Source organism: Hyposmocoma kahamanoa, unplaced genomic scaffold, assembly GCF_003589595.1.
Source record: "Hyposmocoma kahamanoa isolate Upper Pololo Valley unplaced genomic scaffold, ASM358959v1 93, whole genome shotgun sequence".
NCBI classification, from domain to species: Eukaryota; Metazoa; Arthropoda; class Insecta; order Lepidoptera; family Cosmopterigidae; genus Hyposmocoma; species Hyposmocoma kahamanoa.
In genome coordinates, this window is record NW_020654810.1 from 25,803,177 (window position 1) to 25,827,276 (window position 24,100).

General features: G+C 37.6%; 1 protein-coding gene across 1 annotated transcript; it reads right to left on the minus strand.

The window, feature by feature from the left end:
• Positions 1 to 10,336: 10,336 nt before the first annotated feature.
• LOC113237330 (protein-tyrosine sulfotransferase) lies at positions 10,337 to 11,943 on the minus strand. The gene is made up of 3 exons (XM_026473745.1): positions 11,075 to 11,943; positions 10,701 to 10,954; positions 10,337 to 10,620 (listed from the first exon to the last, which is right to left on the minus strand). The coding sequence occupies exons 1-3, from the start codon at positions 11,627 to 11,629 to the stop codon at positions 10,386 to 10,388; spliced, it is 1,044 nt and encodes a 347-aa protein (XP_026329530.1). The 5' UTR covers positions 11,630 to 11,943; the 3' UTR covers positions 10,337 to 10,385.
• Positions 11,944 to 24,100: the final 12,157 nt, after the last annotated feature.

Genomic DNA, 24,100 nt, shown 5'->3' on the forward strand with positions numbered 1-24,100 from the left:
ACTGGAAATACGACCCTAATGGCAAGAATTTGAGTATTATTTTCAGTGCACACTGCAATACTCAAGTCCTAACTTGAATATTGAGTAGAGTTTTGGAATACGACCCTAACTCCCTAACTTTTATTACGCTTCCACCTTCCTTGTAACGGAACGTTACAACGTTAAGTTATTTTTGAATTGTCGTTTTTTAAATTTAAAAGTATTAAAAATTGAACACAAATATTTCTTTAACAAATATATCATATGTTTTAAATAATAATTGATAACATAACATTAAAACCACGATGTACCATAGACAAAGTTGATTAAATCTATGACAACCTACGTTGCATTTTTGAATGATGAGGGACGCAGATAGGGGGTGCGATAAACCGATACCGGCGCCGCCCGGCGCCCGCCTGTCAGATGGACTGGTGCTTGATCGGTCCTCAGCGGGAGCTATCCTAGTTAGTTCAAGCGGTCAACTGAACTAGGTCGGTCTTCAAGTTCATTTAATTCATCTAGTTCCTTAGTTAGTTCGTCTTGTCCTTGCTCGGACATTGAACGAACTCCAAACTAGTAATTTTATTCACATGAACTACTACGGATTTCTAGTATTATGAGGTCAATACAACACTGTACTAAATATTGCTAAATACAATTTGTATGGAATCGGTACTATTTGATTTTCCTTCATATTTTACAGGTTTAAAGACTGCCATTCTAACTAAATATGTATCCTTTTTGTTACAAAATAAGAATTTTAGTTAGAATGGTGTGTTTAAAAATCAATATTAAGGTACAACTATTTCATTTACTGGTACACGTATGTTGATATTATACATACAGATACCTACCAAACAATATTAGTTTTTTGCAAGCTTGTATATGTACATAATTATCGGAGGTTTCGTGTTTCGTTAGAACAATACGAATTTAATCAATCAATTTTCTTTATTTATAAGTTACGTTTAAGATTAACAATTTCTATATGCTTTGTCCTCAGCTCAAATCGTAACGTTACAGTACACCTTAACTATGGAAACTAATTTTTTTTCCATCCTCTAGCCAATACACCCATGCCGCCCGGCCTGACAGTCCCTGTTCGTTCGGGAACTGTCACTCCGTTCGTTCAGAAACTCTACAATAATGTAGATACGTATTAGAGATGAACGAGCTGGACGTTCAGTCGTGCATCCCACTCGAACTTGTATTAAAAGTAGTGAAAGATCGCTATTTGTCCCGCTCGCACCGTTCCCACTGTATAAAAGACAGGTGAACTATCAACGCAGACAGTTCCTAGTTCGTACTGAACTATAAAAAACGTTGAACTATTAAACCCGTGCATAGTTCATGTCGGTCAGTGTAGGCAATATATTCTTTAGTTCGTAGGTCATGAACTATACAAGCAAGCCTACTGTCAGACAGACAGCGCGATAACGTCCTCAGAGTTGGTCTAGGACATGAAAAATCCGTTACGCAATTAAAAAAATATTTTTTTTATTGTAAATCCAAGATTATTTCTTCCAATCACATTTAACGTACGTAAGTGGTTTGGAAGTAAAAGTTCCCGCTTCAGGGTAAGTCGAATGACACACAAAACACTTGTAACGCTTTTATTTACTAATTTCTTCTTTTGTACTGTACCAAATTGTACTATGTCGTTACTGCAGCTCTTTCTACGTTTATATATATTTATATGTACAACGTAAATTTGAATCATAGTACCATACGGTTTGTGAAATTTTTGAAGATTACATCATTTAACTGCCTCCGTGGCCGAACGGTTACCATGCCGGACTGCCACGCAGAGGTCCCAGGTTCGATTCCCGGGCCGAGAGAAATAGTTGTATGGCCTACAATTATATCTCTCGTGAGTTTGGGTGTAATTTGTGGTTGTCTATGTGTGTGTCCATGGCACCCGCGACACAGGGTTTCCCTAGTGCGGGGCTATGTTGAGTGTGTGCGTTATTTATTATTTATTTATTTATCATCAAAATTTCAAAAATTAACGAACAAATTTAATTGTATTTATTCACCAGACGTGCTTTCTTTAGCTTATTTAGTTTTTATTCTTTTCTAACAATAAGCAAACGTCTCGGCATTCAGCCTTACTACCTAAATTCTTTTTTTAATCTATTTTTACACAATTTTAATCGCAACTCCGTTCTGGTCGCGCCACCGGCAATTGCTACTACGTAAGTGCTCTTCTCTAATTGTCTTTTGCCGTCAGTGGGCTTTCAGAACGGAGGCAAAAGGACTGTTACTACCAGTTGGTTGTCCGTTGCAGGAACAGGACAGGACCTTGGGATTAAATTACCTTCGAACTAAGTTACCTTCGGGTTGGAGAGTATTCTTAGGGTTGACAATTGCTACCTTTGCTGAGCTTCCTTCGGGCTCATACACTTGGAGCTACGTCCGGACTAGGATGAAACAACATCCGCTGAACGGCTACCAATTGCTGCTCGTCCTGTGGCCCTTCTTCTGCGCCGGCAAATATACAGGAGTGCCATACTCGGAAGCGGAAAACCTAAGGTCTTAAGGCACGATACCACGACCCGTACTACATTTATGTACTTTTTTTTAATTTTAATTGTAATTTATTTTTTATTATTATAATGAATTCAGTCTTTGGATTTCTTGGTTTAATTTTCTACCCTCATAGGGAAAATAAAACTAGGGAATCGGACCCGGTACATTGGCGCCCACCGCCAATTTATATTATTCTTTTTTTTTTTTTCAATTTATGTTATTCTAGGAATTTTTATATCATTCTTATAAAACGAGTAAGTGGCCGCCGTAAAGGAAATAATAATACAGAATTTTAAGGAAAAAAAATTGGAATAGTCGTCGCGGGTTTTGGAAAAAAGGGATCACAAGAGGTGCTAAGTATTGTAAATAATAATGAGGTATATTCATATCGTCGGGGACAGTGCAAAGCCGCGTATGTAGCATAGGTAAAAGGCGCATATTAACACAAAACCAAATTTTACAGGAGAGGGTTTTAACGTTATTGCTTTGTTATTTCAATTACTACGACTTTCATTTTGCCACGGCACTTACGAGGATTTGATTCGGCCACTGACTGGGAACTCTAACGAAGGTTCGCGGTGTTGAAATCAATGGCATGCTTTGATACAAGGTAAATGTTTTATTCATGTCAGATATAATTGTAAGTCAATGATGTCAGAGGTGTTTTGTTCCCGACTGAAAGACCTTTTATTGGATAATGAATTCTACAGTGTAGAGGAATTTCTTTTAAAGAATTTGTAATTATATTTTAAATTTTGGACGTTTGTATTTTGAAAATATTTAAATTTTTATTTGTGCTTCAGTAGTTCGTATTTTTCTTTATTTCTCTTTTAATTATTTTCTTTTATATTAACAATAAAATTATTGTTTACATTAATCGATCACGTTATCCCTTGACATTATATTTCGAATTGTGATATTATGAAATTGATAATATGAAATAAATGATTCTATTATATTCTATTCATGAAAAGAAAAAATAATGCGAGTAGAATATTTTCTGTTTTTCATATATATTTTTAACAAAATAGCTGGTTTTCCAATGACGCAATCATCATTAATTTGATGTAAATTAGACAGTGTAACAACTGTAACTGGAAAGTTAAGTAGAAAAAATTAACACCCTCTGTGGCCGAACGGTTACCATGCCAGACTGCCACGCAGAGGTCCCAGGTTCCAGAGAAATATTTGTATGATCGACATTTATTTCTCTCGTGAGTTTGGGTGTAATTTGTGGTTGTCTATGTGTGTGTCCATGGCACCTGCGACACAGGGTTTCCCCAGTGCGGGGCTATGTTGAGTGTGTGCGTTATTATTAAAAAAAAATAATAATTGTATGTTTTAACAAATACATAAAAAATTCCGAAATTTTACATGTAGATGGATATTTTAGTAGAAAGTAGTTGGAACTATATGGTAAGTAAGTCACGCACATTGCATTTTCCTACATTTCGAGATAAAAAATAAAGCTTACAATTCTCCATACGAAAAAAGCCTTATACTTTGTGTTTCTTATCGAAATAATTACTTTTGCGTGAATTTTGGGTCAAATAATAATAATATTTTTTATTTATTAGCACAAATACAAATTACAGGAATACAAGTTCAAATTCAAATTGTTTATTGCGTATCACCTTACACGTACAAAAAGTCAGTTATCAGTAAAGATCGCACTACTTAATTGTGGATGAGGGCAGGGTAGGGCTGTGTACGACCCTGTCTCTCAAACTAGGCGAGCTTGTATCAGAGACAGTGAACCGATCTAACGAGGTTTCTTTTTTATTCGATCATAAAGAATAATTATGAAAAATGATACACATAACAGTCAACATAAGGAAAACGCAATTTAAAAATTGTAATTAGTTTAAGCCATAATCTAAATGTACGACAATGTCCTGGAGGTGTAAGCAGTGTTGGGCAAAATTTAATTGTTCAGGCAATTAAAGATTGACATTTAATTAATTGTCGATTGCGAAACAGCAATTAACAATTGATTAATTGTTAATTGCTGTTTTCACAACTAACAATTAATCAATTGTTAATCGCGTATATCTACAATTGACCATTGATCAATTTTCAATCTTCACAATGTTTTTGATTAACAATTAAAACTGACAATTATGATAAATTTATAGGGCGAGTGAGTGAGTGGGAGCCATCTTGGATTTAGAAATAAATGCTATATTCGTAATTAGCACCCTCAAATACCTCGAAAACGATACCCAACTTGCCATTATTTGAAAAGTCGTGCCCGCCATCCTGGATTTAGAAAGGAGTGCCATATTCGTTACGTGAGCACCCCAAATACTATATTGCCCACGCTATATTCGACCGCGGAGGCACTCACTCATTCACTCCTTACTCACTCCCCACTCACTTCCCATTATTTGAAAAATCGTGCTTGCCATTTTGAATTTAGAAATTAGTGCCATATTCGTAATGACACTTTTATTCGGTAGTTTAGTTTTAATTGTTAATTTCAATTGTTTCATAAGACAATAAAAAAAAATTGTATTTAATTTAATTGCAATTAAAATCAATTCCAATTAAAATTCATAGCAATTAAAATTAATTGGGACGTTGCAATTGACGCCCAACACTGGGAGTAAGTGAGCTCTGGTATGTGTGTGTGCATTCGCGTGTTCGTGCGTGTGTGTGTGTGTGTAAGTGAAGGTTGATGGGTATAGAAATAGGCTTGACAAGTGAATGGCAATCTTTAAAATAAGGTGAGGTTTTTGGTTTACTGAGTGAGAGTGAGTGAGAGTGTAACAGATCTTCAGTTTCTGCTTAATTATGTCCACGGAGCCAATTTGTAATAATTTTCTTACACTCAAATTTGGTTTTGTCGGCAATATTTAACTTACCATTTACTTTGTTATAAAGGTCTGCCTAGGAAGAAGTGAATTTGTTTCCAAAAGATGTTCTACACACTTTATTAACGGGACAATATCCCGCCGTTTAGATCGGTGAGAGTATCTATGGTGAGATGCTCGGCATTCACTGATGTCTGGCAGCTCTGAATGCTGTGTCAGGGTGATATTTACTTTATATTAACTAAGGAGGAGATTTACCTATATGTGGAACGAAAGAAAGACTATTTTCCGCCATTACTCCCAAGTATTTTGTGCTGTCAGTCCTTGATAACAAAGGGCATTCGCAAGGGCACGGTATAGGGTAAGAAAGGGTATTGTCGGTCACTTAAGGAAAGATCATCACCGACTAGCAAACAATCAACATTTATTTACTAAACTCGTCATATACAAAACTTTAGTTATTCTTCTAAGATATTCACAGTCATTGAGATCAATAGTCAAAGAAAATTTGGCTTAATCAACATTAAAAAATATATATATTTGACCAGTGTTAAACACCTGGAGGGGTAATGGCGGTCGCCATGTTTGTAACACCGGTCAAATTGTACTTAGGCATAAATCACATATGTAGCTATCAGGAGTCAAATCCTTAGCATTCAGCGTGAGCCCAAAGACTACATAACACACATCTAAACCAAAGCTCATTATGACGTCCATAGTCATAGCAGATAATACACTTGTGCTCAGAGTCCCCTTCAACATCAGTATCATCATCTTCACGCAGGTCTGCCATATCGATATTGAGTTAGATGATATCATTAATATATTTGTCTTGTAAATACAGAGAGTATTTACCTTTCTTTGTCTTTACCTTTCTTACGTTGGGCGGATATTTTCTTTTCTTTCTTTACTAATTTTTAATTTTACTTCCAGATTCTTTTTTATTTTCTTTTGCAGCTCTCTTATTTTCTTTCTGAATAAGAGCTTCTTTAATCGGGGTTCCTGTTATAACCGTTGCATGCTGTTTCCGAGATACGACTGCTTTCTTATCTATTATTTATATTTCTTAAGTAGCTGTGGTCTATCACTATTCTTGTTTTTTCAGTCTTTCTTGGAGGGTTGAAAATGGCACGCCGGTAGACCGCAATGCTTCCCTTATCGGTTTTCCTTCTTCACTAGTTGAAAAGCTTTAACTAAATCATTTTGGCTCCATTTTATTTTTGAATGTACTTTATTCCGCATTGTCGACATTCTGAAACAATAACAATCAACTACATAACAAAATATTCTTAAGAAAATAATTACCTTTTTATGATGACAATAAACGGGCAACATCAATCAACATGACCGGCATTACCTTCTCTTCTATATTTCGGAATAAATATTTTTTTACCAAATACCATTAGCAATGTGTTTAAAATCTATGATAAATGAGACGACGAATAACTAAGCAAGTTGAGTGTGTGCGTTATTATAATACTCACTTCTTATATTTAGATGCTGAAAAATAGTAATGATTTGGCGCGAAAACAAAAGACATTCCTTCTTCCCAAACGCTACTTTGGAACTGAGCGGGGGTTGATTTTCTTGCGCGGGTGAAGATCGCTCCACTCGCTTTGTATATCGCGGAAGATATTGTGGTGACCGGCGTTATCACCTGACTGCCACTACCCGCTTTTACCTGCCACAGCTTGTGGGCTGTAAATACAGCTGTACATACAGCTCTATGTGGTGCAGGATGGTATTAGTAATTGAAAATGCTATATATTTAAATTTTTTATTGAATTTGTATTCAATTATTTTTTGTGAAATTACTCCACTAATTTGTTATAATTATTAATACGAAGATCGAACACTCAGAAAAAATTCCTTCGATCCGGCCGGATTCGAACCGACGTCTTCTAGCATACCGTGCCAGAGGCTATACCGCAACTAAGCCACGGAACGAACCAGCGGACTTCACGAATTTTTCTATGTGCTTTTTGTCATGTCTTTGTATTTGGTTTTTCAACGACTTTTTAGTCGTAGCGCTATCTATGAGAAATCTATGAAAGTTTTATCACCCAGTTAGATACCTTTACATATATGCTATATATTTTGTTTTGTCAACATAGGGTTAAGACATTTTGACTTAACCAGTATAGAACTCTATTAAAACCTTCCTGAGCACTTCTATAAAACCCGCTCCAGTTATCAGACGAAAAAACAAGTGCAGTATCATATGCAAATGCAAACAATCGTCTCCCCTCCAAACCTATGTTAAACAAATCGTTAATGTAGATGAGGTAAAGTGTGGGACCAAGAACACTTCCCTGAGGGACACCATACTCTATGGGAATATCATCACTGACCTGTCGTTTGTAGAACTGCCGGACCGAAAGCCATAGTGGTTTGCCGACAATATACTGTTTTGCTCTAAAAAGACGACTATTTATTAATTTTTCTAGGACTTTAGAAAGAGTTGTCCGGACGGATATTGGGCGATAATTACTTACACAGTCTCTATTCCCAGACTTACACACCGGATGCACTAATGCTTTCTTAAAATCGTTTGGAAACAAACCATTTGAAAGACAAAGGTTAAATATATAAGTGATTGGTGAGATTAAAATATGAATGTATTTTTTTAGTAACAGTGCAGATGTCGTCTGTGCTAACAGCACAATTATCCCGCAAATCACTTACAATTCTTTCCACTTCAGACTCATCAGCATCCAAAAATCACAAAGTTACAGGTACCTCGAGATGCAGTCGGTGTATAGTTTGGACTACGTTGGACCTGGACCTTACTTGCGAAATTTCGGCCAATGTCAGCAAAATATTTATTAACATTGTTCATTGCATCTCTCTTGTTTATGTCTCGAGTAAGCAGTTCTGTCGCTGGTGAGTTGGATCTAGATGTACCGGTGATATCAGTAATAGAATTCTATAACTTTTTGGTATTAGTTCCCGCCTCTACAATCTTTTGTCTTTCACATTGTCGTTTTAACTTCCTCGGTATATCATTACAGTATTCCGATAACATTATTAGTAGAACTTCTTGACCTCATATGCATACGATGCCTGTTACGCAAGCAGCGTAATAAACCAGGAGTGAGCCAAGGCTTTTTATTTTGAATCGATGCAGGACTGTCTAAATTGTAGTGTTATTTAAAATTACTCGATGTATAGCGTTTAGAAAAAATGTTAAAGCCCTATTTTTTATATTATTTTATCCAAGTCTTGTGATAAACTAGGGTACGATATATTACTTAGAGCCTTATGAGAGTATTTAATTTTTTGTTTATTAAGATGAGAGAAGCATGACTGCGTAATGGTCTGTAATTGTAGATTTATTGCCGAAGTAGTAGCGTCAAGTTGAGTTTTAATATAACACGATCAATTGACGATCCATATCTAGTGTGGCTTATCAAGGTGTGTCCAGGTAGCCGACCATGACTTGCAATCAAATTTAAGTATGATGATATATGCTCGTTTACATCAGCATCAATAGCTGTATTAATGTTTATGTCACCAATGATCGATACGTTTTTAAAGGTTGATAGCGTCTGGAGCACTTTATCGAGAGAACCTGTAAACCCTGAAATGTCTCGGAAACAGGGAGGACGATAGATTGCCAGCAGAACTGAGTCATCATTTATTTTTATAAGCAGACAATAAGATTCATGTAGGTTCAGATATAATAATATTACCTATTGACCTTATTCATTCCGGAAACTTATAGTGCGCCTCACGTAAATTGGTCGAGCAAGATATGACTTTTCTACTACCCAACTCTCTGGTACTATCGTGTTTGGGCTCAAGGAATTGGTCTCAACGGGTATTTGTTGGCCTACAGCTGGTGACTTTATTCCATTTTGGGGCTTTTTTAAGTTTTATTTTTTATGTGTATTGTTATAAAATATACAAGCTTCCAATTAAACAATGCAATGTAATTAAGACAGCGTTGCTACCGTAACTCTACAGAAATTAATTAATTATTATATTTACCGCGTATAATGGTTACCGCCCACAATTTTCGGCAGAACGGGTGTTTTGGATAAAAAATGTTTTTAAAACTCTGGCGGGCAGATTGGGTTTTACTCCAACGACCGTCTCTGCACCTGACGACGGGTCCGCGATATTGTTATTAATCGATTTTAGGCTTTTTGTTGGTCAATCGCAACTGGCGCTGAGAAGGTGGCGGCAACTACTCTTTTCTGAGGTACAGAACTTACAACGTAATTGAACGGCATGCAATTATTTTAGTATCAATTTCACATCACACGAGTAAAGTAAAAATTTGACAGCTCTAAACTAAAATTCACTGTTCTCGTCTTATTTATACCGAAAGACACAGATCCATTAAACATGAATTAAGTGTGTTTACCCGAACGACATGCGACTGTGGGTACTATAAATAAATTTGCACTCGATGATCGGTAATCACTAACGTGGTAGAAAACACGGCGTGCAGCGCGCCATCTTCCTATTGGATATTGGACTTTTACCTCACCATGTCCGCTACTCACGGCCGTTCGGTGCGGGCGGGCGTGACAGCCGGCTGACACGAGCCTTGGTGACAAAGGGTCTCACTAGAGTGCGTTGGTGAGGTTTAATTTAACTATGTCAAACACATTTCATCTTTATAATATTCTATATGATTCTATACGATAATATTCGTAAATACACTATCTTCAGTAGACATATTAGGTGAGATACTAACGCATGACGTGATATTCAACGTTCAAATCGAACATACTACTTTCTTATTCCAACATTTCTCCACAAATGTAACAAATTTATATATCTAGTAGTTTAAGAACTATATAGGTACTAAGTTGTCAGAGTTATTTGCATTACAATTTAAAAAATGCTACATATTAAGTGTCATTTTATTTCAAATGTATTATGATAATCAGTTAGAGGTTCTTTACATGGTCCCCGTGAAAGCAAACTCATTAACAAACATGTTTATTGATATTTGTCGAAAGATTTGTCGACGGCAGGCTTTGGGAAAAAAAAAGGAAAAGTTAAAATGCAATCCATTTATACACACAATATGAATCTGAGCGTAAGTATCTAGGGCGGGCGCGAATCGGGCGTGGGCTGCGCGGCGGGTGCCTCGGCGCGTTCCTTGGGGTCGAGCAGCGTACGGTACTCGGGCGGGTTGCCCCAAGGGTCGTAGCCCAGCACCGACAGCATCGGAGCCAGCTCCGCCATATCGGCGCGCACGTCCGCCGGGATCTGCCCCACCCACTTGTCCAGCGCGTCCAGGTTCACCGGCCGCACCACTTGGTCCGACGAGCGCTCCACGCTGCAACGACACGAGCTCGGATGAGCGAGCGGGGGCTCGGGCCCGGGGGCGAGGGGCGAGGGGCGAGGGGCGATACTCACTTGGAGAGCGCCACGCCGTGCGGCTGGTTGATGTACCGCTCGTGGTGCAGCACGGCGTCGTCCCAGCGCAGGTCCAGAAAGGCGAGCACGCGCCGCAGCGTAGCGGCCGGCGCCAGCACCAGCGCCTCGTAGCGCACCATCATGCAGCGGTCTTTGCCTATCGCCTTGCATTGCTGATACATGAGTTCCGCCGCGTGGTTCCACTTGGTGAGGCATTGGCGGTAGCTTGTTAAATCGAACCCGGTGATCGTAACCTAAAAACAATAGCTGTTAAGATACGTCCGGAGGTTAGATTAGATTAGATTAGATTAATGTTTATTTGCCAGAAGAGGCGAGGTCGCATCTGGCGCACCGTTTGAGCGAGTACAATTTACCTTCCGCGATATGATGGAGTGCACGGTGGCCCGGCCGTCGCGGACCATGAACAGGAATTTCGCGTTGGGAAACAGCTCGAGCACGTAGGTGCCCATCTTGAGTACGAGCGGGTCCTTGTTGCACAGCCGCGGTGCCGGTTCGCCGTGGCGCACTATCACTTCCAAGCAGAAGGCTGCAATCGCATTGTCGAGCACGGTTTTGGAGACGCCCGCCTGCTCCAGCCGCACCACTTCTTTCTGAGAGCGCATCCAGTGCTGGCGCATCTGCAGGATGCGCGGCACCACGCGTGTCTCCTGCCCGCAACGCACATCCGGGTGCGCGTCTAGCATAGCGCGCATCAAGGTGGTGCCGGAGCGCGGGACGCCGCCTATGAAGATGAGCGGCAGGTCGCGGCCCGTGACCTCATCGCCCATCTGCAGGGCGCCCCCTGGGCCGCCCCCGCTCCCTCCCGTCATCCGCCGCACCGCGCCCAACAGCAGCGCGGCCCCCGCCAGCGCCACCAGCGCGCGCCAGCGAGCGCCGCGCCACATGCCGTCTGCCCGCTGCCTGCGCATGTAATTTCACGTTATCTCTTTATAAGGCTTTCCATTATTTCCTTACATAAATGTAAGGCAGGTGAACGTACTTAATTTGCAATTATAGGCATTTGTGATTATAACGATAATGGCCCAAGCAGGTATTACAATTAACTAAAATAGTTGCTAGTAACCCTAAGAACTGAACATACAATACTTTATTTAATTTACTTTCACCATGCTTTAGGACGCCTTCACATCGGACGCTTGCAGCTGCGTCGCTATTATTTTTCATACAATATTTAGAAGCGCAGCTGTAGCGCCACAGTCGCGTCACTCGCATGCCATTTTTGCAAACTATTGTATGAAAAGTGGTGCGACTGCAGCGCCACAGGTGCGCCACTCCAGCGCTCTTCAGAACGCCCTGAGATGCTAAAAGTGTGTTGAGGTTTCAAAATTGTGCAAAATACTTAATGAGTCAAATAATCGTGAAATACACCCTAGTACCTAATGTTTAGAATCAAGCTCAATAAAAATTCACTATAATTAATATTTTTACTAACATTGAAAAAGGTTCCCAACAGAACGCATCCTCTCTTATCCAAATTAAGGGCTATATTACACATCACAGGATATTCTTGAACAGAAATGTCTTGCATCTTACAAATATGTCCATACACTTAATAAATTTTTTAATAGTTTTGTTTGTAGAATTTCGTATAAAAATTTGTATTTAATTTTGTGATAGATCTACTAATAGGTTTTCAGGACACAATATAATATTGATAGTGTAATATTGACCTAATTCATATGGTCCATGGCCCACATTCCTATTATATTGCATGCTGTTATAGCGTTAATTTATTTCATTATTAATTAATTAATCAATCTCAGAGCAACGTGCATCATAGTATGATATGGGCCACACACCCAGTATTGGCTTAGGAAAACAAAGACAAAACACAATAACAATGATGAAAATGCAATGAAAAGAGTGCACATGTTGAAGTCAAGAAGTAATAAAATCAAAGAATTGCCTATGATAGGTAACACGTGGCGCTGTGAATAGTAGCAGGCTCGTACCTGATTTTGTTTTGAACAACAACACAGAGCCTCTGAGAAAACTTAGGATTGCACACCTCCAATAATGTGATTGTCAGTTCATCATACACTAGTTGAGACTTTTCTGTAAATATTGTTGCCTATCAGAGCTACCTATCATAGCTTTAGTTTTCCTATATGATTTAAAGAAATTTCAGCTGGAATTACAACAATTGGCATATTTGTTTGTGTCATACTAAGTTCTAGGTTAACTGCTTTATGGATCTGCGCAAAGTTGTGGAGAACTACTGAAATTATAACCCAGGGTTATTTAATTTCCATGGTGCCCTTGGAAGAGAAAAAGAAAGATGCTACTGGCTCATACAAAAAAATCTTTAAGCCCACTGCAAATGAAACATCTTAAATTATTTGCTGTAGTAAGTCTGAATGGTAAATATACAATTATATATAGTGTATGTAGTACAAAAAAGGAAAACAAGCCATTATACTAAAATGTCCCTTGCTGTCATATTTGATGTTTTTGAAGAAAGGTACCTTAGTTTAGGTATGAGTCCCATGCAAAAGGCAATTTTTTAAATGCCGACTCTTACTACTACACTTAATCTCCTGAATGTTTCATTTCCACACAGTTTGGGCAGTCTAGAGCATTCCCCTTTACTTGAATAAAACATAATCACAACTTACAACGGGTTAAGCAGTGTTGCTACAATAAAACTGATCCTGGAACAATTTGTAAGGAAAAATAGTATGAGACACTCTTGTTATACACTGTTTAAATAAGGACTTCCACTGAACGGTGAATCCTGGCTCACCGGTCAGCAGGTGGCGTTTGACGAGGCCGCGCTTGTCTGCAGTTACAATATGTGAAGCTCTAAAAATTCCTACTTATATTCTATAACACACTCGTGAATTACCCTCGATTAGTACTACGTTACTAACATAGTACAGTCTAAGTTGGTGACACAAAAATTTACGAGGAATTATATTATAACCCTTTTTACTCACCTACATGAAAAATCTTATATACAGTTTTCAAAAAAATGTCTTTTCCGCCTGCCAACACATCGGTTTGCATAAAAATAAGTATATATATTTTAACACCTTCACGAATGCTTGGAGACTCTACCTAAAGACACAATTTACAGTAACTTTATTCTCACAATTACTTTAAGGAATCCTCGACATACATCAAATATTATATTGATCCAAATAAATAATACAAACGTAATTCAACAAATAAATTACAGTTTCGTTTCGTTCGTTCTCCAAATTAAAATGTCAATGTCATTCAGTTGTCAAATAAATAGTCGTAAAATTTTTCGTCCATCGAGACAGGCTAAGGCGTCTAAGCCATACTGCCAGATTGTCCAACGTCACCATTAAAAAAATACTTCAATCGTCGCTCAAATCTAATCCAAATTAGTGTAAATAATTATGAAATAATCATTTTCTCTGAAACTTATAATCGTGTGTTACTATTACCTGACCCTACGACATTTTTCGACCAATGACGCTTTTTTTAATTTACCAATCGGCAATCGATATACCTCACCACAGACATATATTTAGATCAGCGTTTCCCAAAGTGGGTGCCATCGCCCATTTTGGGAAACGAAAGAGGCCCAGAAAAAAAGGGGACGTTGTGTAGAGGCTTAGGGGGAGATTTGTAATTTCATCAAACAAGAAGCAATTACTTTTAATACTTTTTACTTTTAATTATTAATTGAGAACAACGAACCACATTCCAGAGAGATAACAATAGATCGGAAGCGCATCGTTGTTGCAAATTTATAATATTGTAATAATTTAAATCTAAGGCAGTGAATACGACTTTTTACGTATTCTACGTGACTTGCTATGAAGAATTGTTGCATTATTATCACCGTAAAACATGGCTACCACAAAAGAGCAACTACAATTAATCTCCGTGTTGGAAGATGGTGCAAATTTATTGCAAAAAACACAAATTCACTTGAAAAAGTGTCATAAGGCGCGATTAACCAAAAGATAAATATAAGCACGCTTAAAAATTATTGAAGAATATTGGACAACATTCAAAAATGCACACGACGAGTTAGTGAAAATAACACCTAAGGAACAAAAGGGAATTCCCTTGCCGTATTTTTTGAAAGAAGAATTCTTTGTTTATGAGGACTTGTATAATGTATTGCAAGGTGACTTAAAAGACATGCTCACAATCACGCCAAAAGTGCCGTACAGTACACCAAGCAATTTACATTTACCGAAAATTATATTACCCAAGTTTAGCGGTGATTATGAAGGATGGCCGACTTTCGAGGACTTGTTTACATCATTGGTGGAAGATAAACAATGTATTTTAAAAAAAGAATTTATTCCACTGAAATTTGTATCAGCTGACAAAACGAACATCTGTGAGGAAACTTTATGTACCACTGTAATAAAACAACATATAAATTTGCCATATAAACTGGGGTATTAGGTAGAAGAAGAAACTATAACATAGCGCTGATAACAAAAATCAAAACTACTGCGGCTAGTAGACAGTACAAATAAAGGGCTTCATATCTATACTATAATAGTTTAAACAGAGAACTGGATCTACACAAGAAAATAGTTCGTGAATGCAAGTTAGCAATACAAAATGGCTCGAAACTAAGTCATATGAGGAGATTGAGCAATTATTATTACAAGTTTGAAATATATGTATAAATAAATTAACAAGTAAACGTTAAATTTATACTACATCAGTACATAATATATATAATGTAAGTAAATAATATAAATATACACAAATCGAAATTTAATTTATATATTGTTTATATAAACTTATAATACAACTGTTATTTTAGTAACTTCTTATATATGAGACAAGTAATTGAAATGATACTATCTAAAATGGTATGACAATGTATAAATTTGGATATTGTACGTCTGTCGGATGGATGACACATATGTACACATTCACACATTCCACACAATTACACACCTACAGATACATAGACACATATATGCACTCACTCACACACACTAACAATTAGGTTAATCTATTTTTTAGTCTGAAAAGTTAAAAATTACTGTAATTAGTGAAATTTGTATTAGTTGTAACACCAGTATACCTTCTCTACTAAAAACATAATTGTTTTATCCATAGATTTAGTATATCCATAGATTGGCCCTGAAGTATTAGAGACGAAAACAAAAGTACATCTGTGTGCGTAGAATGTGCATGTGTGCGTAGAATGTGCATGTGTGCAAGATAAATAGTGTTGCGCCATCCACTGATTTAACTTTAATATCGATTAACATATTACACCGGCATTTCACTTCATCGTATTCACCAAAATGTCTTATCCCAAAACGCCGAGACGTTCATTACCGAATTAATTAATGATTCAATACAAAATTAAGAAAGCTACTATCACCTTCTGGCAGTGCCATAGGATGGTAGGTAAACAATGGGGACTTTCACCCAAGATAACATTATGGCTCTACAAAACGGTGATAAGACCCACGATCAGTTACGGCTCGACAGTATGGTGGCCACGAACCAAGCTGACGACCGCAACCGACAAGCTGAACAAATTCCAAAGACTAGCCTGCATGGCGACGGTTGGGTGCATGAGGACAACTCCAACTGCGGCCCTCGAAGCGATGCTGGATCTGCGACCCCTCTCACGTTACAGCACTAACGTTATCTTGAAGCGAAGGAAGTCTTTCTAGATTTTTTATCACTTCACTCAATTTTACCACTTTGGCCATAGCCCGTTTTTTTGTGCCCTTACATTTTTCAGGTTTTTCTTTTCGTATCTAGGCGGCTGTTAAGAAGATCAATAGTTTTCTTAATTTTTTTCTTCCTCGGGGATATATCTTGATCGAGATAGTTTGCTATAGAGCTACTGGGTACTGGCGAGATATCTCTGTACACATATGAAGATACCTTGCGTCTTGGCTTCAGTGTAACCTACAAACAAATATAACTATTATAATTATTGTATGATATGATGACATAGAAGTGCATCAAAGCAGTCAATTTGCAGATAAGTAATAGAACCAAAAAACTGGACAAGTGCGAGTTAAACTCATGCTGAGAGGTTTCCGTACAAACTTACCATTGTCGTTGAAGAATATGTTCTCCAATAGATTCCAACAGCAAATATAGGTTCATTCGCACAATAGTGAGAAATTTAAAGACAATTTATGTATTTTTTTCAAAACTTTAGGCTCAGTAGTTTCGAAGTTAAAGGGGAGAATGATCAATTTTCGTCTATTTTCTTAAACAACTTAAAAATATTTATATTTCAAAATTACGAAAAATATACATATACTTGAGAACTTTCCCTCGCAATAGTGACTTCAAATTCAGAATTAATTTATTTACGTTACACGTTTTGGTCACACAAATGCATATGTGTACCAAATTTCAAAATAATCAGTCCAGTAGGTTTGGAGTCATTTGGCTGTGACAGACGGACAGATGGACACACAAGTGATCCTATATGAGTATCGTATTTCGGAACAGAACAGAACTCTAACAACAACAAATCGCTGATTTGTTGTTGACGAGACTAGTACTACACAAAAATCCATTAATTGTAAGACATACATGAATAGTGTGGGTACAGTACCAGAACGTAGCTTTACTCTTTGCTTGCCTCTAAAGGAAAAGCATTTTTCCTCAAAGTGTTTGCTGCATATTTTTGAAAACTTTTTGGGAACCCAGTCTTCTCACTTTAGCATTATAAGCCATTTCTGTCGTACTTCAATGTTTTGAGGAAATCTGAATGAACAACAATAATTAACATAAAAAAATGGGTACCTCAACTACGAAAGAAATTTTCGTTTTAATGTAGACAAAAAATAATGCAATATTAATTAAATAAAAAGTACTAAAACCAGAAATTTCTGATTCAATAATATTAAGTATGAAGATGATTTCGGCTGTATGCGAGCCACCCCTTTGCGTTTCTTTTTTTCAGTTAATGACATCTCGATAACATATTATCGATTGCGTCAATATCTATGAAAATGGGGTTATGAATTTAAAAAATTCACGTATTTGATATATATTTTTAATTGAATTCGTATACATTTGGGTTATTAAGGCACTTGAATGGTATAATTTTACGGATATATTTATGTAAAAAACTTTTGTGGTAGTGCTTTTAGACAGCTAAAAATTTAAATAGTACTTACATGTGAAATGTACAATTCTGCGAGTTTTCCTTTTTAGATGAGTTACATCCGGACACTGAACACGTTAATATGACTAATAAACGTCCGTTTAACACTATTTCACATTTTAAAACTCATTATTTTTCAAAAATAAACGACATTTGTTTCGTTGTCAGCTGACCCTAGGTTCATACAGGCTCATAGCGTATAACTTGCGTATAATGAAGTGGTCTCGCTTACCCATCTCGCTCTAACATACGTGTATACTAACGCTCTTTCACTTGCATTGCCAATCTATGGGTGCCTATATACTAAATCCATGGTTTCATCATCTTAAAATTATATAAGAGCAAGATTACGATTAATATTATAGAAGAGCGATGTTTCCTAACACAGGCCCTAACAAGCCTAAATGGAAACATCCGCCCCTGTACTATGTATGCCCTTTAAAATGAACGAATGAAACATTTAATTTATTTTTTTATTTATTTTTATTAAGCATACTGTCCAATACCATAATGACAGAAGTAGCCTGTAGTTGCCTGTTTCCTTGACTTATCCAGAGCCTTCGATTTAGTAAATTACGACCCGCTTTGGCGTAAGTTGAAAGATATACAGGTTTCTGGTGAGGTTTCAACAGGTTTCAACTGCTCAAGTTCTGGTACAACGAGCAGTCTAATAATGTGAGGTGGGCAGGTTTCTTCTCAGAAGAATATAGGTTGGATGGCGGGGTGAAGCAGGAGGGTTTGTCGTCTTCCTGCCTATGCAACTAATATACGTGGGGGCGCACTATAAGTTTCCGGAATGAATAAGAAAAAAATACTATAAATGGTCAGAAATGAATTTATTGTTACTCGAAATATTCTCCCTTAGCGTTAATGCATTTTTCATACGAATGAACCCAATTTTGAAAACATTTATGTCACTCCTCCGTGAAACATATTTTTCATACTCTTCGACAGCCTCTTCAGGTGATGAAAATTGTTGACCGCGTAACTGGTTCTTAATTTTTACAAATAAATAAAAGTCACACGGTGTCAGGTCGGGACTGTACGCAGGATGGCTCATAAGGTCAACGTTGTTCACCTTCAAAAATTAATTTGTCTGTCTGGCCGTGTAAGAACTGGCATTATCGTGGTGCAAGATGATACGGCGTTTACGGTTATTTTTACGGAGTTTGCAATAACTTCCGGCAAACAAATGGTCGTGTACCAATCACTATGCACCATAGAACGATTCTTCAAAGCCACAGTAGCCGCGTGTCCAGTTTTATTAAAAAAAGAAGCAATGATCCGCTTAGAGGCACTTTGCACTTTGGTTGGTTTCGGCTCATCTCGAAAGACCCATACGCTCGATTGCTGCTTTGTATTGGGATCGTAACTATAAATCCATGTTTCGTCACCTGTTACCATGTCCCACACAAAATTTGACGCCCCTTCGTTGAATCTGGTAAGCATGGCATTACACCAAGTGACGTGATTCGTTTTTTGAGCCTCAGTCAAATTGTATGGGATCCACCGAGAGCTCAACTTTTTCACACCCAAATGTTTGTGTAGTATTGATTATATTTGACTCATGCTTATGCCTAACGATGCCCGAATCTCATGGTATACATGGTATGCCGTGCCGCATCGATGTTTTTGTTGTTCACAGCAGTAGTCGGGCGACCATCACGAAATTCGCTGCTGAGACTCAAAGCACGCGACCGCGTTTGAATTCTATACAAACCAGCTATATATAGTCGCCTTGCATGGTGCTTCATCGCCAAAAGCAGTTTCAAGCCGAGCGAAGCTCCTCTGAGCTGTTGAATTACACTTAAAATCGTAGAAAATCACACTACGAAAATTTTTAAGAGTTAAATCCATGGTGATGTAGACAACCAATTTCTAAAATGACGCCACAATATAAAAACAAAAAAAATGTAAAAAAAAGTGAGAATCAGATGAAACAAACTGTATTCTACAGGCAAAGAGTTCCATTTTCAAATGTTGTAATTACTTTTTAAACATTATTTGTGTAAGTGGCCAGTTTCGGAAACTTATAGTGCGCCCTATGTATGAATAAGCTGATCGAAGAACTCGGTGAAACTGGTATCGGTTGCCATGTGGGGGGGGGGGGGGGTCTGTGTAAATAATATCAGTTACGCAGACGATATAGTTTTGCTGAGTCTCTAAATCGGTGCGAGGATTCTGCTTCACATTTGTGAAAAATACGCTGAGATTCATGGGCTCAGATATAATGCGACTAAGAATGAAATGATGGTTTTCAAGGCTGATAAGAAGACCTTTACCACACTACCGTCAATTACGCTAGCTGGCACTTCACTTAACAGAGCAGAGTGGTCAGCTTTAAGTATCTGGGTCACTGAAGATCTAAGTGATAACTTGGATTTGGAGAGGGAGCGCGAGGCGCTGTCTGTCCGCTGCAATATGCTGGCTCGCAGGTTAGCACGTGATACAAAAGAGGTGAAGACGACGCTTTTTAAAGCTTTCTGTCTGTCCTTCTACACGTGCAGCCTGTGGATCAGTTACACGCGGAGGGCATATAGTGCTCTGCGCGGCGCGAGTGGATGGCTTCCACGCCATAATGCGGAAGTGGCCGTAATCCGTGTGCGTGCCAGCCCAACACTATTCTGAACACGGTTGCACACAGATGGGACAGCCCAGTAATTGAACATTGGCTGGGTCAATATAACCATTAAATTAAATCAAAATGTATTACTAACATCAGTTACATAAGAATTATGATTGCCTACTAACAAAATATGGATTATTTTTATCTGAAATATAGTTATTTTTGATACAAGTGCGAAAGTTAGTCATTATTCACGAGACTCGAGACAAGTGAAAATGACCAATCCGCACGTGTATCAAACGACGTTTTTTAATATATTTGCGAAAACACTACATTAAAAGTAAAATAACAGTATTTTATAAAAACTCATTTTTTCTTTGTCTGATAAAAATTCAGAGTACAATGGCAACTGACAAATTAAAATTGCTACTTTAGTGGCGCGGCGCGCATCGGTCTCGCGTAATACTCCCCTTCGGTCATTGTTAATACTCAATCAGCCATCTTCATGGAAAATATTTTGGTATTTTTAAATGTAACCCGGTGTTTTATAAAACACCTATGCAATTTAAACAAATAAGATGTTTGTAAGTGAATATAAGTTTTAAAGACGAATGACTAACGTCACAAAACACGTAATATTAAATAAATATACAACCTCTTTAGTTCTATGTTTAAGGCTCGTATTCCAGACCTGTACTCAATGCTCAAGTCAGGATTTGAGCAGACTTGAGTATGATTTCAAGCACTGGAAATACGACCCTAATGGCAAGGACTTAGTTTGATTTCTAGTGCTTTGAATCATACTCAAGTCCTGACTTGAGCATTGAGTAGAGTTCTAGAATACGACCCTAAGACTTGAAACAACAGTAAATTAAAAAAAACAGAAAAGTAAAAAGCACTAGTGCGAAAAATCCAGCTTTCGGCACGATTTTAGTACGAAAAATACCACGTTTTGAGCAACTGTATTAAAAAATATATATTATTATTATAAATTCGAAACGAATCCGAAGATCAACTTTTTCTTATAATAAAAAAAACTGATGTTTTAATGCAACTGTTTTTCTTTCATCTACCATTTTCCGCGCTAGTGTTGGGTAGGACATGAAATTAAAATGAGTTAAGGGGGTGCCTCGTTTGAAAAAATGAGGCGGTGCAATGTCCTACTGCAAATGAAGTCAGGTAGTGTTATGAATGTTTGCACCTACGGTAATGACTCAACGGACAGGGAATATTAAGCACATTTTCATAACTTGATGGTATCAATCATTTGGATAACTTAAGTGTTAGGGCGCATTTATTCGACATGAATTTCATCGCGCTCACCCCGCGCGGTCGCCGCGCGGTCGCCGCGCGGCCGCCGAGCGGAGTCTGCGTTGCCGCCGCACAGCGACCGCGCGCTTCTCACTGCCATGGCAAAATACGATCTATTTATTTAGCCTTTACGTTTTAACTTAAATGAGGGTCTCGGGCACGCGGGCGAGTCTGGCTTGAATTTGGTCAACGCGACGGGCGGCCGCGTGATTGTATTACTCAGAGGAATTAAGTTATTGCCTACTAAATAGAATTCAGATTCGCCAATAATGGACACGATGGCGTAGTAACTGGGCGGTCGCCGCACGGCGGGGCCGCGCGAATCCTTTCGCCTCTAGTAACTGGGCGCTTATGATATAGGTAGTATAAATAAGTCCTATTTTCATTTATTACTGTATTAGTATGATCATGTGATGTAAAATTAACTAAAAAGCGGCCATGTAACCCTCACCTCGACAATCCATGAAAGTTTTATCACCCAGTTAGATATCTTTATAGTTACCAGCCCTGGCGACAGATGTCGCTATTCACTGTATTTTAAATTTTTGTTGAATATAATGTGGTGAATATGGCGATAAAACTTTCATAGATTTCTCATAGAAGGCGCTACGACTAAAAAGTCGTTGAAAAAACCAAATGCAAAGATACGACTCAAGCACATAGAAAAATTCGTAAGGGCCGCTGGTTCGTTCCGTGGCTTAGTTGGTATAGCGTCTGCCACGGTAAGCTAGAGGACGTCGGTTCGAATCCGGCCGGATCGTAGGAATGTTTTCTGAGTATTCGGTATTTGTAATAATAATTATAATAAAATTCTAGAGACCAAATCGTTGCAGCTAAGTAATTCTTTAGATTATTTTTTGAAAGGCTTTACTTGTAGGCGTATTACAAACGTTTTTTGGCCGCGCGACAGGTGTAGACTGCGAGTAAATGACCATTTAGTCATTTTTTACTTTATTTTTTCTGGCTTTAGAATATGCTAGTTGGATTTGCAACTTGCTTTAAAACCTAGCTGCACATAAAGACTGATTCCACAAAACAAGTCAAATACAACTCCGTGGCACTTTCGAAATAATAATTTTTAAAGTTTTCGGGACATCACTGGTATTTTGAAGCTATGATATTTGAGTGTAGCTGGACAGGTTCATCTAATGTAGTTTACTGAGTTTACCACAAATTTTTTATAGACGTCAAGAAATGGTCAAAAAGAAGGCTTTTTATTTATTTACGATATTCCACATAGAAAATATTACACATTAAATAGTGAACCATACTAAGGAACGTCCGAGCATGCGGTAACTTTAAATTGATGAAACGAGAAATGAGAAATTATTTGTATTTATGCATACATATAACTATTACATGTACGTATAGTCTTATCATAGTTTACAATACTCGTAATTAATTTAAAAAATGATAAAACTTAGGAAAAAAGATGAAGAGTTTTCGAAAGATTAGTGATGTATATTTTAACATATACAAGCCAGAATTTTTTGTTCAAATGGTTGAAATCCTGGCCAAGGACTAAATCGTGTGACTTGGAATAAGTTACACACCCTACAGAGCTTTGACAAAACAGCGAAATTACCGACGTTAATTTTGGAACGTGGTACGGTGAAAAGTAGGTAATATAGAGCTCTTTCTGAGCAACCTAAATGGAGTGTTGAACTGCAGCATATCCAATAACTAAGGGCATCCAAGTAGCCATTTACAATTATATATAGATATAAAGATTAAGTCGTCTCTTTCTACGGTCGACTAAAGAAGCCAATATGTAGTGATTGAGTCTCTGGGAATACTCTGAGCTTCCTAGCCTTAAATTCACCTTATGCCAACTGGTATTATAGGAGCTTTTCAAACGCTTGGCATACACTTCGCAGTGTGGGTTCCAAATAAAACTACTGATTTCAAGTACAGGTTGTAAAAGTTCAATTTTTGTTGAAGCCTTCGTATTGCACACTATGAACACCAGCATCATAAATCTCTTTTTTTACCTTTTTTTTGATAAGTGAGTCAAACTTCAATTTTTTATCTACTAACACCCTGAAATCCTGTATCTCATCTATCCATAATTTCAATCCATCAATTTGTTTTTGACGGCTTCATAGTACTAACCAGGTTATATGCTCAGTGGTACTAACAAGTAAAAAAGGCCACGTGCAGCTGTTTTTGACTTGCGGAACAAAGTAAAGATCTAATAATCTTTATAACCATGATGGGCCGAGCGTTAAATGTAAAAAAAAAAATAATAAAAATCGTTTATTTCTCCTTCCACAAATATTACTTTAAAAGAGATATTAAATCTAAGGTGACAATTTATATCTATGTGAATCAACTATTTATTGTTTTAAATTTTAAAATTCTTGATATTTGAATGTCCTTATGAACACTGTATGTGGTAAAAGCTAATAG